The sequence below is a fragment of the Micromys minutus genome (assembly GCF_963924665.1).
Source record: "Micromys minutus genome assembly, chromosome: 4".
Classification (NCBI taxonomy): domain Eukaryota; kingdom Metazoa; phylum Chordata; class Mammalia; order Rodentia; family Muridae; genus Micromys; species Micromys minutus.
The window spans coordinates 14,329,788-14,350,740 of NC_137973.1; the positions used below are offsets into that span (position 1 = coordinate 14,329,788).

Consider the following 20,953-nt stretch of genomic DNA (forward strand, 5'->3'; position numbering starts at 1 on the left):
TCAAGATCAACCCTGTTATAGACCTTAATTATAGCAGCATGCAATCATAATCCAACTGATATAAAACAAAATCACACCAGACAAGTAAGTACCAAATGCTGGAATTCCATTTTCCAGGCCTAAAAAAAATGAATTTTATGTTAGCAGCAGATTAAAAGAAAAGTAGGAGGCATAAAATGAAATACAAAACCAGGTCTTCGCTTGACTTATCCATTTACAGATTTATGTGTGGTGCAGAAGTTCCTAATGTTAAAATGTCTGATAAACTCTGGAGTTTCTGTGCCCTACATGTTGTCCTAACACCAGCAATTGGAGTGTTCAGAAAAAATTACAGTGAGGCACAATTAGACCCACTGCCAGCTCCTAGCCCCGAGCAAAATATGTGCAGTCTAATCAATAACAGATGGATAATGACTGGGGGATCTTTGTTTCTAAATGAAAAAGAAAGACTTGATTTTCCCAAGAGGCTGATAGCACTGATGGTTTCAGCCATTAGGTATTACTGTTAATCCCTGCAGCTAGAATGTGCATAGCATATGGTGTAATACTCATCATCAACGGCATCAATTTCTAAAAATGCTAAGCATGAGAAACCTGTCTATCCCACCTCTCTTTTGCAAATGCCAGCTTAATCAATAAAAAATTCCATTTATAAGAACATTATTGATAAAATATAAAATTCAACTGAAGGTCTGAAACTTAACAATGGCTATTCTAGCATTATAAAAGTCCCATGAGATACATGAGATACATGAGATTGTGGATTGTGAGTCTGTTTTTTTTTTCCTGTATTATATTTAAATTTTTTCCAGTTATTTATAATGTAAATTAAAAAATAAAAATATATATTATTGAGGTCCTATTTGGCAGCTATTATGCTGTCATTACATGTCACTGCTCAGGTGTTTAGAATATGTTGACCTAATCTTCAGAAAGAGCTCATAAGCCATTCATATTACATTTAATTTTGGCCACCAGACATTCAGTATGGGTATCCCATAAAGGGTTAAAATATAGACTGAAAACATTAAAAGATCCTCAGTATGGTATCCTCAGTTACCTGTATTTGGCAAAATGCTTGTGAAATTTTCAAAAAAAAATACAAACAGTTGTGAATGCACAACACACCCAAGTTGGTGTGTGAAACACAACAGGGAGTTATTAAATGATATAAATTAGAAAAAGATCAATTATTATTTTTAATGCTAAATGAGCATTTTGAGTATAAACATGGATTGATTTCACTTGACAGCTTCTATATTAATGGAGATAGAATATTTGTATCTATTTGAGTAATGTGAATTTACTTGTAATAAATTAGAGAGCTATTAATTGACATTGGTAGGACTAAATACATTGCTGGTGACTACAGATGTTATGTACTCTGCTTATACTACTTCGACTTTAAACAACAACAGCAGCAACAGCAGCAACAACAGCAATCCATTCTGAAGCTGAGTTAAAAGCAGTAGTAATTGCTGCGAAATTGTGGGCATAGCAATACAACCACACACCATGGACAGTAATGTCTGCTGAATTGTGTGAGCCCTGTTTTCTGACAAGCAATAGTCAAAATCAGCCAAGTATAAAAACGTTGAAGCTTGGTCCATGGGAGCAGAGAGGGTAGGAATGACGATGATGGTTTGCCTTCCCATGCTTGAATAGACTTGCTATCAATCGCTGCATTAATTCTGTCTGGCTCCTGGAAACAGTCATTTGCTTAATAGTTCTTTTGTGAGCAGGGAGTCTGGCCCAATCTCAAATGACTCATTCCCCAGCTATGGGAAAGTTTAGGCATGAGCGAAAAAATTCTAACTTCATTTTTCACAAATAATATGAGGAAGGAAGTAGTCACAGCCAGCTGCCCTTTTCAGGATAGGATGGAACAGTGTTTCCTTCTGACACTGCTCAATAAGGCACAGAACATGGTTCCCCTGTGCAGGTGTCTCCCTGAGTTGGTGTAAACCAAGCAAATAATTCAAGCCAAAAAGAAAGCATGCAGAGTTGTTGTTATATTGTGATGCTTTTCATGAGAAAATTTAGAAATTTTCTAAAAATATACCTTAACATAGTAATTATAGTGGTTAAAAATTATTTGGTGAATAATAAAAATAAATGTTCAATTCCATGTTTGTTATCAATTCATTTCTTTACTGTTCTTGAGGTTTAAAGTAATCTATCCTGTGACTGTTCCCTGTCGTTAATTATACTATATAGAAATATTCATAGAAATACATAAACATTCCGTTGTATTCATTGTCAGGTGATTAAACAAGAAGAACTGAACAAGGCGCTTTCTGACTGTACGCTGTATGATCTTCTTAAGTATGATGACTTCAATGCAGACAAGCACCTTGCTCTTGAAGAATTCTACAGAGCATTCCGTGAGTGAACACACAATCCTTATCTCATTTTGCTCTTTTCTTTTCCTGCTGCTTTATACAATATGGTTTGTAAACTTGATCTTCAGTACAAGCTGTTTCTTAGGAGAAGTGTTATAACAGAAAAAATTTAAGATTTTTGCCTCCTACAGTATATTTACAAAGCTAGGGGACTGTGTATTTCAGAAAGAACTCTATAGTCATGCTGGTGTCCATAGGGTGGCGGATGTCCTTGGTATGAGAGCTAGTTTATAATGCTGCCTTAGAGGCTCCTCTAGAGGAGAAACACTGACCTGTGGCCATCACACATCAAAAACAAATTAATTACTTGTTCAGTGACATATACAACTTCATTACAAAAGCAAAAATTAATTAACAGGTGAGGTTATACTGATCTTCCTGGGAACTATGGTACTGTCAGACTTTTAGCTTTCATTACAATAAAACATTATATTCATCTAAGGGACTCTAGAACAATTTATATTTGTTTCAGCCATTAACTATACCATAGAATTATGAACAGTGTTTTCTACATAAAACAAAATACGACAATTTCATCAATATAATACTGAAAGAAAACTGACTAGAGAAGCATGACCTAAACAATTAAATAAAATCAAAAGTTTCTTTGAGAATGAGAAATGTGCTGTGTTCAAGTAAATCAGTGCTATACTTCCCAGATAAAATAATATGATTTGTAAGGTTAAACGTGCATTGCAGCATTTGTTGAAGCTGTCATTTTCCATTGAACGTTTTTCAGCTAATATGTCAAAGATCAAGTGACCATAGATGTGTGGGTAAATTTCTGGGTCTTCATTTGTGTTCCATTGATCAACTAGCCTTTCTCTGTACCAATACAATGAGGTTTTTGTCATGCTTGATCTGTAATACAGCTCGAGATCAGGGATGGTTATTTCCCCAAAAGTTCTTTTATTGTTGAGATTCATTTTTGCTATCCTGGGTTTTTTTCTTTTTTTAATTCCAAATGGATTTGCAAATTGCTCTTTCTAACTCTATGAAATATTGAGTTGGAAATTTGATGGGGAATGCATTGAATCTATAGCTTGTTTTTGGTAAGATGGCCATTTTTACTATACCAATCCTTCCAATCCATGAGCATGAGAGATGTTTTCATCTTCTGAGATCTTCTTCAGTTTCTTTCTTCAGGGATTGAAGTTCTTGTTATACAGATTTTCACTTGTTTGTTTAGTGTCATCCCAAGGTATTTTATATTCTTTGTGACTATTGTGAAGGGTGTGGATTTCCTAATTTCCTTCTCAGCCTGAGTATGCTTTGAATAAAGGAAGGGTACTGATTTGTTTAAGTTAATTTTATATCCAGCCACTTTGCTGAAGTTGTTTATCAGCTCTAGGACTTCTCTGGTATAATTTTTGGGGTCACTTAAATATACTATAATATCATCTGCAAACAGTGATCTTTTCACTTTTTCCTTTCCAATTTGTATCCCTTTGACTTCCTTTTGCTGTCTAATTGCTTTGACAAGGACTTTCAGTACTATATTGACTAGGTATAGAGAGATTCAGCAGCCATGTCTAGTCCCTGATTTTAGAGTTGAATTTTGTCAAATGCTTTCTCAGCATCTAATGAGATGATCATGTGGGTATTCTTTTGAGTTTGTTTATATAGTGGATTGCTTTGATAGATTTCTGTATATTGAACTATCCCTGCATCCAAAAAATTGTGGTGAATGATTGTTTTCATGTGTTCTTGGATTCTGTTCACAAGAATTTAATTGAGTATTTTTATATCAGTGTTCATAAATAAAATTGTTATGAAGTCATTTCTTTGTAGGGTCTTTATGTGGTTCAGAAATGAGCATAATTATGGTTTTGAAGAATGAGTTGGGTAGTGTTTCTTCTGTTTCTATTTTGTGGAATAGTTTAGAGAGCATTGGTATTGGATCTTCTATAAGATCTGATAGAATTCTGCACTAAACCCATCTGTTCCTGGACTTTCTTTGGTTGGGAGGCTTTTGATGACTTCTTCTATTTCTTTAGTGATTATAGAATTATTTATATGCTTTATCTGATCCTGATTTAACTTTGTTACCTGATATCTGTCTAGAAAATTTTCCATTTCCTCCAGATTTTCGTCTTTTGTTGAGCATATGCTTTGTAGTAGGATCTGATGATTTCTTAAATTTCCTCAGTTTCTGTTGTTATATCTCCCCTTTCATTTCTTATTTTGTTAATTTAAATATTCTTCTGTGTCCTCTGGTCAGTCTGACTAAGGGTTTATTAATCTTGTTGATTTCTCAAAGAACCACCTTTGATTTTGTTGATTCTTTGTTTCCTTTTGTTTCTACTTGTTGATTTCAGCTCTGATTTTGAATATTTACTGCTGTCTACTCCTTCTGGGTATATCTGCTTCTTTTTGTTCTAGAGCATTCACGTGTGCTATCAAGTTGTTAGTGTATACTCTAGTTTCTTTTTGGAGGCAGTCAGAGCTGAGGTTTCCTCTTAGTGCTGCTTTCATTGTATCCCATAATTTTAAGTATGTTGTACCTTCCTTTTCCTTAAATTCTAAAAGAATCTTTAATTTCTTTCCTTATTTCTTCCTTGACCAAGTTTCCATTTAGTAGAGTATTGTTCAGCTTCCATGTGTATATTGGCTTTTGTTGTTTTTGTTTTTATTGAAGACCAGCTTTAGTCCATGGTGATTTGATAGAATGCATGGGATTATTTTGATCTTCTTGTATTTGTTGAGGCCTGTTTTGACACTAACTTATTGAGAAGGTACTGTGAGGTGCTGAGAAGAAGGTATATTCTTTTGTTTTAGGATGAAATGTTTTATAGATGCCTGTTAATTCCATTTGGTTCATAATTTCTGTTTGTCTCAATGTGCTCTGTTCAGTTTCTGCTTCTGTAGTTCAATTTTGTATTAGTCTCCATCAAACAAATGCAAACATTTTAAAATTTGTTATATTTTAGAGGGTTAAACCTTCAAAGTCACAATTAACTAGTATTTATTAGTTCAAAATAATCAACAGGTGAGAAACCTCTCTCTCTTCCTCTCTGTCTCTTCTTCTCTCCCTCTCTCCCTCTCTCCCTCTCTCCCTCCCCACGCCCCCTCTGTCTCTTTCTCTCTCTCTCTCATACACACACACACACACACACACACACACACACACACACACACATACACTTATGTAAAATGATCTTGTTAACTCACTGGCTGATAGTTAATACAGAGACTTTTAACCACAAAATTTAGATTAATATAAATAAAGTTGTAAAGAAAAAAGATTCAGAGAAACCTATGATTCTAGTAGTGACAAAATAAGTGTATGAATAGATGACATACCAACTTTGAACATATTTAAAATGATTGTTTAATAGCTTTTGTGTTTCTTTTTTGAAAATGATACATAATATTCTTAAATATTTAAAATTATAGAACATCAATATAAAAGTTAAAACTATGTGTGATTATGTGCAAAATTGTATTGCTTTTCATAGTATATACCTCCAATGAATGTGGATTTCATAATAATAGTATAAGAAAACATTTTTTCCAAAGAAATCACAATTAATATGATAAAATTTGACCTACTAGAACTATTTAATAAATGCAGCAGAAATGATGGATGGACATCACATTAACCTTTTTATATGCTGAAGCGTTAATTCAGGAAGACCTTTATTATTGAAAAGTAATAGCAGCAAGTATAATAGAATTAAGGCAACCTCACTAAATGGAAAAGAGGAGGAGGGCAGTACCAAGCAGCCATGGAGATGTGCCAGAGAGGCAGGGTCTGGAAAATAACTAACAGGAGTAAACTGCTTTACTCACTGGGTAGTTAATTATACACTCAAGGACTCTGAGATTGAAGGGTAACATCAGAAGTCTAGCTTGGAAAAGGCAATGCTGTTCACTGAAGTGGGGGACATAGAATGAAAAACATGTTTGGGAACACAATGAGATTAAATTTAAATAGATGGCATATTCAAAGAGAAACATTTGACTAATGAATAGGGAAAAGCCTTGTCCCAATATATAATTACTTATGTGCTTTGCCTGAATCCAAAGTGTATGAGTACAAAGAAATGTAATAAGATGTATATTAAGCTACAGAGATTGCCCCAAAGGGTAACATTACAAAATACAGTTCTCTTAACAAATATAGCAGGATATTTGTAACAATACCTTCAAAGATATTTATTCATGTGAGGTTGTATAATGATGTCAGTTATGTTTCAGATGTCTCACTGGATTTAGTCAGTGTTCATTTCTCATGGTCTTAGGGACTATATAATTTCTGCTAACAAATTGCTGTATTTATTAACTGTCCCTTATTGAGAGAGTAGGGGAGGAGAGAGGGGGGAGGAGGGAGGAAGTGACAGAAGGAGGGAGGGAGGGGGAGGAAGAGAGGGAGAGAAAGAGAGAGAATTGGAAAGAAACACAACATATGGTTGTTAAGATTTCAATTGGGCTTATGGTTGTATAAAACCCATCTCAACCTCAGAGTTTTAGAAGGATGTGCATTTTAGAATTCAGGAAATACAGCAATGTAGGGGAAGGAAGAGAGTGGGTAGACCTTAGTAAGTAGAAAGTCACTCACCATCCCAGTGGTGCCAGGTGGTCCTCTGTGGGCCTTTGTTTTGGAGATCTCTGGTCTGGCTAAGTGAGTGGCTTTAGGTAAAGGGGAGAGGACTCAGGCAGCAAGAGAGAATTGCTTCTAACACCTCTGCTGCATGGTACAAATAACTTCATTAATATGTGCAACAGTTGAAAAATCCCAAATTCTATTTTCTTCTTAAACGAATGAGCAATTTAGTGAGGAAGGTATCACCTGGGTGTGAACTCATTTGAGAAAACATCTGCAATGTTTCATCTCCCAACAAAGCCATACAAAGTCAAGGAATGTTTATTTCCTATTTTCCCAAAAACATGGCACAACCAAATCTAAGGAGAAAGTTAATCTAAATAAATAAAGTGCTTTGTAATATTTTCAAAAAAAAAAAAAAAAAAGAAAGAAATAGGTAAAAGCTGGAAGAATCTGAGAAGGAGGATGACCCTGTTGGAGAACTAGCAGACTCAATTAACCTGGACCCCTGAGGGATCACAGACACTAGACCACCAACCAGGCAGCATTTTCCAGCTGATTTGAGCCCCCAATACATATACAGAAAAGGACTGCTGGTTCTGGGTTTTGTTACAGAAGATACACCTAACCTCAAGAGACTGGAGGCCCCAGAGAGTGAGGAGGTCTGATGGAGTGTCAGGGGATGGTGGGGACATCGTTGTGGAGACAGCAGTGGGGGAAGAAGATACAGGACATGTAACAGTCACAGGGTGAACCAGGAAAGGGATAAAATCTAAAGTGGATAAACAAAGTTTAAAAACAATGCATCTTCTATGAGGAGCACAAGGCAGAAAACAGGTCTGGAGTCTTCCAAAAGAAACTACATCACGTGTGTTTCTCATTGATTGTGTAAAGAAAAAAATGATCATGGAAATGGAAGTCATGGTTCCTTTCTTAAAGAGCTTCTGCCAAAAGCTACACAGATCAATAGTCCTAATTTGTTATATTAGTTTTTAAACCTGAAACTTTGTTGGAAAGGCGTTCACTCAGTTCAGTGTTTCTCACTTGCTGTATTCCTGTCCTGCTAATGAAAGGTTGTAATTCTAGTGTGTCCACACAGATGGAAAGGAGATATATGTCCTTTTTTTTTTATAAAGACACTTTTATTGAAATGAATTCTCGTATATGGTTGCTTACATCTTATTGAATTTCTTATGGACATATCTGCAGTTAGCATTCCTTCCTGGGAGTTTAAATTTTGCTTTACCTCATTTCTCTTGCTCTGACTTATACATTGTCTTAAAGTCATATCCAGGAAGAAGAGGTTTATTTCACTGAAAAGTTCAGGTCATAGTCCATTCTGGAAACAAGTCAAGATAGGAACTTGAAGCATCACATCCACAGTCCAAGGCAGAGACAGAATGAGGGCCGAGTGAATATAGCAATGCTTGCTTATTTTTTCTATTTCTATACAGTCCAGGGCTTGCTGATTAGGGAATGGTGCCTTCCAACTTTAATTAATAGTCAAGACAATCCCCAAAGGCATGGTCAAAATCTCACCCGACCTTGACAATTCCTCATTAAGGCTGTTTAATGATTATTGTCTATTTTGTCAAGTTAAGAGTGAAACTAAGAAATACAAGCTTCAGCACAGGGCAGAGAGGTCACAATAATTCTCAGCAGGAAATAAAAATAAAAAAGCACATAAATACATAAAAAAACAGAAACAAAATATTAAACTTTAGTAATGACCAACATTTTCCAAGGCAAGAATGTCTGCTTTTGTCAGACACTGCACTTGCGACCCAAAAAGTCATTGATAATATTAGTCCTAAAATTTTCATCAGACATTCAGTGGTAGAAGCAAAAGTGCTAGTGATTGACAGAGTGACTAAAAAAAGACATATAAAACAGTAAAGTTTACCAGAGAAGTTGCTCTCATATAAGAATGTACCAGAAATGAATAGATTTATAAAAACATCCAGACAGCTAAACTTTATGTACAGCTTTAGAGTCATTATGATTGTGGCCCCTGTGGGAGAGAAAGGGGAATGTGAGCCTTAGGTGCCACTTTAGGAGACACCATTGTGTGATCTCACTCTCCAGTTTCCCTTTGCCCAACTTTATGGTTCTCTACAAGCTGGATGCTGGTGGTAATGGTTTGTCCTTCATCTGCTTTAGCTTCTGCTTCTTTCTCTTCCTCCTCCTCCTCTTCCTCCTCCTCCTCCTCCTCCTCCTCCTTTGTTGTCGTCATCTACATCATCATCATCATCATTATCTTCTTCTTCTTCTTCTTCTTCTAAGTACTAAATGATTCTTATTGTGACTTTATTTGTTTGAATTTTCTGATTTATATAGTATAGAATGCCATTGTTTTAAATACTTGTTGTTTGAAAAAACAAACACGCATTATATTGTTACAACTTATATGGTGAAGGATTTCATGAATCTTCCATAAAATATTAATATATGGAAAAATAAATTATGTCAAATTTTACTTTCACCCTATTTTAAGGATTTACATGATTCCCCACCCCTCTGAAATTTTTAGAACATGAATTAACAAAATGGTTCACACGCAAAAAGGTTTTCTCACTTAGAACATTTTTTTTTCTACACTGGTGTCAAGAGCCTGGGTCTACAAAAACCAAAATAACGATAATTTTTCAGAAATAATGTCAAATGCGGATATATCACAGAGCACATATTATCATAAAGAACATAAGGCAATATTGATATAAAGTATGATTTAAAAGTGAATAGATGCATTAGGTTCTCTCTGTTTTAAAATGGCACTGTCCTGCACTTTGCCTTATAGTTTTGCATTTTAAGCTGATTTATAAAATCTGTTTGAGATGTTCTGCCTCTGCATATTTGTCTACACTCTTTTTAAAAAAAATAATTATTGTTTATTTTAGTTATTTATATTTTAAATGCTATTCTGCTTCCATCTCCTTCAACTGCTTTCATGAGTATGTTCTCACACCCACCTCACCACCCTAGCATTCCCCTACACTGGGGCTTCAATCCTTCACAGGACCTAGGACCAAGACCATCTTCTGCAACATATGCCATTGGAGCCATGGGTCCTTGCATGTGTACTCTTTGGTTGGTGGTTTAGTCCTTGGAAGCACTGGGGGTGGGGAGGAGCTGGTTAGCTGATATTGATTTTTTTCTTGCCATGGAGTTGCAAACCCCTTCAGTTCTTTCAGTATCTCCTCTAACTCCTCCACTGGTGTTTCAGTGCTAGGTCTGATGGTTAGCTGTAAGCATTTGCATCTGTATGGATCAGGCTCTGGCAGAGCCTCTCAGGGGACAACTATACCAGGCTGCTGTCAGCAAGCACTTCTTGGCATCAGAAATAGTGATGGGATTTGGTGTCTGTATATGGGATGTATCCCCAGTGGGAGGGAGGGGTAGCCTCTGGGTGGCTGTTCCTTCAGTCTTTGTTCTGCTGTTTGTCCTTGTATTTCCTTTAGATGGGAACAGTTCTCTTATACCTGACATCTTCTAGTTGCGTGGTTTCTAATTTATTATAATTACCTATTAGTGAAATTTTTATGAAGCATTAAAAGCTGACACAATAACAGACACATCAGATTCTCTTTTGCTTAAAGTGAATATTCATATTTAACTCTTACGATTTTGAATCCTTATATTGCACAAATATTGACAAAAGAAGACACTGTGTGACTCGAATTAAAACTGAAATTAAAAATGAGGTGTGAAACGATAGATCACTTCTAATTTATACACTGCCGTTTATCCTGTCAGTCATAAAAAATCACTGAACTAAAATTAGTTCTTACCAACGGCAGTATAATATTCTGGGTTGTGCTTACCTAAGCTATATACTCAGCTTTTATGTTATTTCTGAAAAAGCATTGTTATTTTGGTTTTTGTGGACGAATGCTCTTGATAGCAGTTCCTCTGAACCTCCTGGTCTGAGGCCTGTGCTTCCTCTTGTATGTTCTAAAACCTTGTGTGGTGAGAGCTTCCTTCACAAGGGCAAGAGATTTGTAAGTTGCTTAAAACTATGCCTAGGCTTCAGTTTTCTCAACAACCTCTTTGTGCTGCATTACACGGTGGCAGCTGGGCTTTTTCCTGAAGTGGTACTTCTGGGGGCTATAACATATGCTGAAGCTTGGCACCAAGGCCTTAGCATTTAAAAAAATATTGTAATGGCATCATGTAGAGTATAGTAAATTAGTACACGTATACTGTGTGTAATCATAAAATACTAATAGTTGACTTTTTACTTTCCTTGAATATGTTAAAAATAATGAGATGTAATGATTGTTTGTGCATAAGGAGAAAATATAATACTTTAGTTGGTACGTTCTGTATTATTCTCTGATCACATCAGAGTGGCTACTATTTCCCTCTCTGTATCATCCCTTTGCGTTCAGAGCCTTTGATCTTCTTTTTCTGTTATGTGTAAAATAAACAACAGGTAGTTGTGAAATACAATCACATCTTGTCCTGCAGCACACTAGGACAACTCTATTATCTGCATATAGAGTTCAGCACTTGTATATAACATAACATAAGCTTTATATTGATGCGAATATTTTCAGAAAATCAGAAAATTATGCCAAATATATATGTAATCTCATCCTTTTAATGAGTTTGTATGTAACTTGTACAGACACTAAAATAAGCTAGTAATAAATTTTGCTTTATAAAACATGCTATAGAGCAATTCATATTACAACCAAGAATTTTATGACTATTATAGTAGAAACAATTTACAAATGTGCCATAGTAAAATGATTACTTCAATCCTTTATGAGGTCCTTACACTATTGAGGCAAAAATAAATTAACTATTTGAGGTCCTAATCTTTAAATTTTCTCTTATTGATGAAAAATGTAGCTTGAAATAATATCAAATGAGGGTACTTGAAAGCACTGAAGATGTAAACTAGTAATAGTGGTATACACTGTATTTATGAAATATTATATTTGATGAAGTTAACTTTTCTAGAATTATTGTTATTCCAATCAAGTGTGTTTCTCATAGTTTCATCATTACTAGATTATATTAAAATTTGATTCCAACATTAAGTCTATTTTATGACTGTATTCAGTATGATTATAAACATTTTGTATACCTAACATTTTTCCTAATTCTTATTAAATGTTCTAGATTTTCTTCTTACCCTCTAGATAGTGTGTCATGCTATTGAAAAGTTAAATTATATATTCTTACACTTTTTCTGTATGTTTGAGCAACAGGCAGAAGTGTTATAAGCACCATTGCCTATAAATATTCATTGGTAACCTACACTGCCATTGAAGCATTAACTTGATAGCATATTTGAGAAAATTTGACTTGGCATAGTGTTCATGTCTTCTGTTCTCAAAAATGTATAAGTTGCAGTTTTAGAAAACAGCACCAACAGAAGATTTTTGTGTGTGATCAGGCTGCCCCCTTAGTCTGTGTTCTCAATCACTTTAGATACAATCCCTATCAATATTAGCAGCTGTGATTTATCAGAAGGAAAAGAGTCAAACATATGTCTTTCTGTGATCCAGGTGTTTAACTGTATTCTCAATTTCACATATTTGTGAATGAAAAATAATTCTATTTATCTTGAAGTTCTAAAAATGAGCCTCACATTTATAATTCCTTTGATCCCATATTCTAGAGCCAAAGTTTGCAACACAGTAATGGGCCCATCCTGTTTCTTTTTAGAACATCATTTTCCTGTCCCAGAAAAGCTTCCAGGGATAATTTAGAGTATGAAGCATCATTTTACACATACCAATACTGAAGCTTCATGGTGGGCATAAAAAACTATAATTTATTTCAAAAGTAAAATAAAATAGTTCCATACATTTTAATAAATTCTAATCTGGTATTCTAGGCTGAAGTCATGCATCGGGTCTTGCAAACACACTGAATTATTGTGGCTGCAGCTTTATAACTGCCATAGGGAATGAGTGCTTTGTGCTGGCTTGGATGCTCCTGGATGTTCATTTACACCCTCCATCATTTGTGTGGTGCATAGGAGCAGAGGATGCTCCCGTGCCCATGTTCACCATCTGTTTATTCCTACATTTCCTTGGGATTCACTTTTAATCTGCTGTTACTACCTTCTTCATCATCATAAGTGCTTGTGGGCATATAGGAATATTTGTATATAGACAAATAAAAATTATTGGCATTTAGTGTTATATGTTTTTAGTACATTTTCATATTTCAGAATTTACTTAGCCTAAACTGCATACCTGTTCTTTCTTACATGTTTTTAAATCACTGAAAATAGTTTTTTTAAGACAGAAATCATTTATCACTGGACATGATGAAATAGTAATTGCTTCATTTTGTATGATTGTTCGGCTGGAAAGATCAGATATGAGGGCAGAGTTATTCACAACCATGTGCTTAAAGGTCGGGAAGCTTCAATCTTTATATGTTCCGCATGGGAAAAAATGATTCCCCTCATTCTGTTCTTGCCTTTTATCCTATTACAGAACAACTGAGGGGGGGAGACAATAAAATGTCTTATCAGCACTGTTGGTGGATGGGGAATAAAAGTAGAGATGACAGACTAAAGTAGATATGGCTTTATGTCCTTGTTGGGTGGACAAGGAGAAAAGAGACAAGGCTCGGGCTCATTTAAATGTGACACACCTAAGAGAGAGGATGGCTGTGTTGTTCCCTAAGTGGAGAGGTGAGAATATGTGTGTGTGTGTATGTGTGTGTGTGTGTGTGTGTGTGTGTGTGTGTGTTTATTGAAAGGACCAACATAGTAAAAATGGCCATCTTGCCTAAAGCAATCTACAGGTTCAATGCAATCCCTATCAAAATTCCAATTCAATTCTTCATAGAGTTAGAGCAATTTGTAAGTTCACTTGGAATAACAAAAAAAAAAAAAAAAAAAGAAAGAAAAAGAAAAAAGAAACAGGATAGCAAACACTATTCTCAACAATAAAAAGAACTTCTAGGGGAATCACCATTCCTAACCTCAAGCTGTATTGCATAGCAATTGCAATAAAAACTGTATGGTATTTTTACAGAGACAGATCAATGAAATAGAATTGAAGACCCAGAAATAAACCCACACATTTATGGTTAGTTGATCTTTGACAAAAGAGCTAAAAACATCCAGTGGGGGAAAATGTAGCATTTTCAACACATGATATTGGTCCATCTGGTTGTCAGTATGTAGAAGAATGCTAATTGATCCATTCTTCTGACTCTGTACAAAGCTCAAATTCAAGTGGATCAAGCACCTCCACATAAAACCAGGTACACTCAAACTAATAGAAGAGAAAGTGGAGAAGATCCTTGAATACATGGGCACTTGGGAAATTTTCCTGAATAAAACACCAATGGCTTATGCTGTAAGATCAAGAATACACAAATGTGATCTCATGATATTGCAAAGCTTCTGTAAGACAAAGGACACTGTCAAAAGGACAAAATGGCAACCAACAGAATGGGGAAGGATCTTTGGCAATCCTCCATTCATTGAGTGATAATATTCAATATATACAAAGTTATATTTCAGAGAATCAAACAACTCTATTTAAAAAAAGGAGAGAGCTAAACAAAGAATTCTCAACTGAGGAATATTGAAAGGTTGAGGAGCACCTAAAGAAATGTTCAACATCCTTAGCCATCCAGAAAATGCAAATCAAAACAACCCTGAGATTCCACTTCACACCAGTCAGAATGGCTAAGATCAAAAACTCAGGTGATAACAGATGCTGGTAAGAATGGGGAGAAAGAATAACACATCTCCATTGTTGGTAGCATTGAAAGATGGTACAACCACTCTGGAAATCAGTCTGGCATTTCCTCAGAAAATTTAGCATAATACTACCTGAGGACTCAGCAATACCACTTTTGGGCATATACCCAAAAGTTGCTCTAGCATACAGTAAGGGCACATGATCCACTATGTTCATAACAGTGCACAGTTCATAGCAGGACACAGATTACTATGCTCTTAGTTATAACATCCAGAAGCTAGAAAGAACCCAGATGTTCTTCAATAGAGGAATGGATACAGAAATTGTGGTACATTTACACAACTTACCTATTAAAAACAATGACTTCAAGAAATTCTAAGACAAATGAATGGAACGAGAAACTACCATCTTGAATGAGGTAACCCAATCACAAAACAAAACAAAAGAAAACAAAACAAAATGTATGTATGTACTCACTGATAAGTGGATAAGTCCAAAAGCTTGGGTTACCCAAGGTACAGTTCATAGATCATATGAAGTTCAAGAAAAGTGAAGACCAGAGTGCAGAGGCTTCAGTTCTTCTTAGAAGAAGAACAAAAATATTCACAGGAGGAAGTATGGAGACAAAGTTTGAAGCAGAGACTGAAGCAAAGGCCATCTAGAGACTGACTATCCCACCAGAAGGTTCAGCTCATATACAATCACCAAACCCAGACAATATTGTTGATGCCATGAAGTACATGCTAACATGAGCCTGAAATAGCTGTCTCCTAAGAGGCTCTGCTGGATCATGACAAATACAGAGGCAGATGGTCAGAGCAAACCATTTAACTGAGAATGGATTTCTCAATAAAGGAGTTAGAGAAATGATTGAAGGAGCTGAAAGGATTTACAATCCCATAAGAACAACATTAACAACCAACCAGAGCTCCCATGGACTAAATTACTAGCCAAAAATGCACATGGACAGACCATGGCTCCAGCTTCATATGTTGCCGAGGATGGCCTTGATAGACATCAGTGGGATGAGAGGCCATTGGTCCTAATAAGGCTCAATGCCCCTGTGTAGGGAAATGTCAGGGAGGTGAGGTGGAAGGGGTTGGTGTGTAGGCACCCTCATAGAAGCAAGGGAAGGAAGGGATGGGATAGAGATCTATGGAGTGGGGGGACTGGGAAAAGAGGACAACACTTGAAATGTGAATAAAATACACCCAATAAAAAAGGGCAAAAAAGGTAGCAAATAGTGTCATAATATCTACACCATCCTAAGTAAGTTACACATTCTCAAAGTTTTGTGGAATAGACCCTTAACATCTTAGAGGAGAGTCCTGAGAGAATACCTGTTTGCATATTACTCTTGACTGCACTGTAGGTGTTTTAGTCAAGCTCAGTAAACAGTATTATTAGTCGAAAATGCATTAACTTTCCCCATATATTGCTTATTATTCCAGACTTTGGTTTGGACTTCACTGCTAAGAGAAATTATTTAATTAACTGTGTGCATATAACTAATACTTTGCTGAGTAGCTTCATATGGCAACGTATTCTTTCATTTCTTTGCAAATTAAACAGCAAAAATACATCAAAATATGCACAGTAAATATGAACCTAGATTTTTATTTTAAAATGTCTTTTCTAGTATGGTCACTGGATAACTGGACATTACTGGTTTCTATTCTTGCAAACTATATATTTTGTAAGAAGGAATGCTGTTTGTTCTTACAAATGTATACATAATATACTGAAAAGCTATTTGAAATTCTTACTATGTTCAATACAGATATATTTTACAGTTTTTTAACTTTAATTTTTAAAAAACAGAGATACATGTGCAGATTTTTAAAAGCATTTTTGCATAAAACTATATGAATAGAGTAGCTAGTAATGGTCCCAAAACTTCAATAGTATAGTAGTGCCCCAGAATGATCAACGTACCTCCATGACATCTGTCTAGTGACATGTACTATATCTTGTTTTAATAAGTAATCAGTCATGCATTATGAGAAATGCCATTTCAAAAATAGTTTGCCTAAGAGTGTAATTTAATCTATTTAAGAGAATAAAAGCTGTGAGAGGGATTAAAATCGAAATCATCTAGAACTCTAGATGGAGGAAATTGCTCTTTAAGTGCCACGGGGTTAATTCTGCATATAGATGGATCAGCAGTGTCATAGAATATAGTTATAAGAATATAGATTATTGCAATTTACATACATCAGAATATTTAAGGTGCTGGAGACATACAGTCAAGGAACATCCCCTCAAAAACAAGATGTGAAAGGAGATAAAGTAAGTGTGAGATGAACATCAAAGGCAATACATCTGCAGAGTAGAAATTATTTTTAACTCAGCTTTCTATATCTAAATCAGCCTTTGAATCAGTAGTCGGAAAAGATTGACACAACCCATCCATTCACTTTCGTTCAAATCCATGTTGCAAATTCATTAAAGTTAATGACAAATGTTGAATAGGATTCATCATTAAAACAAATAGATGTAAGAGGGTTTTGCTAAAGAAGAAAGAATTTTGCTAAGGAAAATGTTTGCATTTGAATTTAATTTCCCAGCTGTGTTTTAGTAGCTATGAAAGAATGAAAATAAAGTAATATTAACATTTCTGGGAACTAATCCCAGACGTCCACATATTCCTTAAGGCAAGGAAATAGAAACTAGTCATGTCATTAGGAGAAATGAAATGAAAAAGAAATACATTTTAAAAGTCTTTTCATCTATATTTGTGTCTATATTATACATAAAATAAAAATACTATCTCTTCTAAATTATAATTATAATGCAATCTGCTAGATATACTTTGAGTATTTTAAAAGAACAGAATTGCTTTGAGGCCTGGATCATTTTTTACACTGATACCTGGCTATGATCTTTCCAAATAAGCTTTGAACCATACTTCTTCTATCACTCTTCTATAATCTTTAAAATATCAGAGATAATGAAGTATTTCTTTTAAACACTCTTATTAAAAAGAAAGGCATGTCCACATGTGAAGACTTCTCATTCATTATTTCTCATTTCATTCTTTCTAATATAATAAAACTTGGAATATATTTTAATTAAAATAGAACTGTATCACATCCCCCTTTCCTCTCTACAGTCCCTCCCATTTCTCTCCTATCCCCTCAAAATTAATAGCCTCTTTTCCTATATTATTGTTACATATATACATATGTATATGTATATGTGCCCACAATACTTAATTACAACCTTAAAAGAATGTATTCATATACTTTTATGCAAAAATGCTGAAAATTTGTACATTTATCTTTGTTTTTTAAAATAAAGTTTTTCAAATAAGAAAAGAAAAATGTTAACATTTAACAAAGTTATGAATCTATGCTTTTTCAATATTTTAAAACTAAAACCTAAAAGTGCTTATTTTATACACCTGAATAGAGAAGGCTGGTTAATTGCATAACACGTGCATAAAGAGGTTCCTTTTTCAAGAACATACTTTCACTCAAGATATCAATCCGCTCTCTAGACATTCACTCAGAAGTTCCTCTGCTCTACACACCCTTGCTCCTTCCACATTCCCCTCTTATATTTACAATAAACAATAAAAGCATATGCTACAATATTGAAGGCTCAACTTCAGTATATTAGATTCTATCAATCTATCCATATATTTAACTATCTACCTATGTATCATCAATTTCTCTCTCCCTTTCTGAAAGGTTAATGTCAGGGATTGTTAATGTGTTGAATAATTCCCCAGAAGCCCTTGTTCAGGGCTTGCACAAGGATATGTATCCGCACACTTAGGGCTATTTCACATCCTCATTGATCTGTGAGCAACCACTTTGGAGTTTCTCTTTTGGCAGTGGCGTAGTGATAGCTACACACATCATATCACTGGAATCAATATCAAGAAAGTAATATAATATTCAAAAGTGTAGCGTTGCAAAAAAAAATCAGCATCTATGCCATCGAGAGTAGAAGGAACAATCATGAAATTAACCTAAAATTTTGTGCAAGTGATTCTGGGTAAGTGTGCTAGAAGCACTATGGTGAGAAAGAATAGTGTTGACAAATGCATTTTAGACAGCTGCCTGGTTTACTATGTAAGAATAAAGTTGGATCTCTTTCTTCACTCCAAGTCACAAGGTAGTCCATCATAAACAGTAAGTTGCAATTGTGAATCCATTAAAAGCAAACATGCGTAATGTAAAATGTTTGTAATCTTCAGCTTCAATATATATTCTTGATTATAATATATAAACATACTTTCTAAAACACATGAACTAAATACTTAGCCCTGTGATAACCACTTTATGCAATATCTATCTATCTATCTATATATATATATATATATAGATAGATAAATAGATAGATAGATATAGATATAGATATAGATATAGATATAGATATAGATATAGATATAGATATAGATATAGATATAGATATAGATATAGATATAGATATAGATATAGATATATTCCCCCAAAGAAAAACAGCCAAATATCTTTTATAGACAACTGAAAGGATATGGAAGTGTAGAAAGCACATCAAAACTAGTTAAGCATCATTCTTTTTTCTAAAAGGGGTCCAATTATTCTATACCATTTGCACCTGCTATGATTGCTGTAATCAAAACATAGAAAATAATTTGGCAAGCCTTCATCGACACAGAGGCTCAAGTACTCTGCTGATGGTAAAGTGAAATCGAGCGTTCAGTGGAGAAATGTTTGGTGGTCCCTCAAAACGTTCAACAATTACCATATGGCAAGCAATTCTACTATTTTTATACTTCTTGGGAATTGAAGACAAGTACTCAAACAAAATTTTTTATTAAAGTTCACAGCAGACCCATTCAAAAATATGGAAATGTTCCAAATGTCTACCTACAATTGAGTATATAATTTTCAGGATATAAATGTAATGACATGAATATAATCCAGCGATCGATGAATAAACTGGCAATGTATGTTATAACTTATTGAATCTTACAAATGGTTGTAATGAGAAAATGAATGACAAATAGATCTTTTATGAAATGTGAGTCATTTTTATCAGGCTTCTGTACAGAATGAGAAAGTTGATGAGTGCCTTCCAGGTACTTGAGAGGTTGGATGAGATCAAATTGCTTATTATACAATGTTCTACTAAGACATAATAAGGTTTGAAACTATAGACAGATGGGTTTCGACAATTTGTGAATGTGTGGAGTGCAATGAAGTGTACAGTTTAAAATAGTAAACTTTATGCTTTGTGAATTATGATTATGTTATTTAAAAGGCTTCATGAAACAATAGAACTTTCAGGGTATCTATATTTTACTTCAGCATTCGTTGGATTATAAAACTGCAAACGAGAGCATATGAGAATTAATTTAAATATGCTTCATGTAAGTAAATATAAAATATAACTTTAGTATATGATTGATGTCATGATACATTTGTTTAGTTTGTGATAGAATCAAATGCATATTAAATCACAAAATATTATAACTCAAATACCCGTGATTGAGATATTTCATGTTTATGTGCAGCTTTTGGCAGTTCAAACATGTATGTTAGAAACTCGGAGCACTATCTATCACTATCTTTTTATGAGTAAGCATTTTCTTTACAGACATTTTAGATTTTGTATGAGGAACCATTTATACATAATAAGGGGGATTCAGTATTTTTATTGCAGAAAATAACAAAGAAATTTTCTTAGGCAAACAAATTTATTTCTGCTAAAATTAGTTCCAGTTTTTGTCTATTATATTGACTTATAAAATAGTAATATACCCTATGGTATAAACTATAAACAGAGTCTCCCTGGCTCTTTGTCGTGGCATAAACAGTTCCCAACAAAACCAAGTGCTTCTTGGAATGAAATAAATCATGGCACTGCCAATATTAGGGCCAATAATGTAAGTGTGGTAGAGGGTTTACAGTCAGTTGTTATGTGTAAATGATGTAGCTGTAAATATATACAGCCAAAAGATATTAGTGTAAAATGATTATAATAAATAGGCTATTGTTTTGAGGAAAGGAATAAAAGAAATATTTCTGTTTTTAGCGTAAACAATGAAAACAGTATAAGAGATGGTAATGTCGGTAATGAGAATTAATTATCTTCAATTACATTTCGTTTAATTGTAAATAAAAGTTGTATGGCAATCAAGGAAGGCTATTTTAAGTATTAGAAATAATATTTCCATGAGGTTGCATCATGTGTAAGAGGCTGAATTTCCTAGACATGTGCTTCTCTAAAATCTGAGGCAGAGAAACACCATATCTGTATCCTCACATTGGACAATTTTCTTAATTATGGAAATAGAGTTAAAAATAAGATATATTAATTTTGTCTGTTAA

General features: G+C 34.4%; 1 protein-coding gene across 3 annotated transcripts in view; it reads left to right on the top strand.

Annotated features, from left to right (window-relative positions):
* Window positions 1-20,953, top strand: part of FSTL5 (follistatin like 5) — a gene marked incomplete at both ends in the record, with an annotated part of 572,330 nt that overhangs the window by 294,766 nt on the left and 256,611 nt on the right. For all 3 annotated transcript variants that reach the window (XM_080915373.1, XM_080915374.1, XM_080915375.1), the window contains one exon: window positions 2,264-2,384. In XM_080915373.1, coding sequence (XP_080771499.1) covers window positions 2,264-2,384 — 121 coding nt within the window. The remainder of the gene's footprint in view (window positions 1-2,263; window positions 2,385-20,953) is intronic.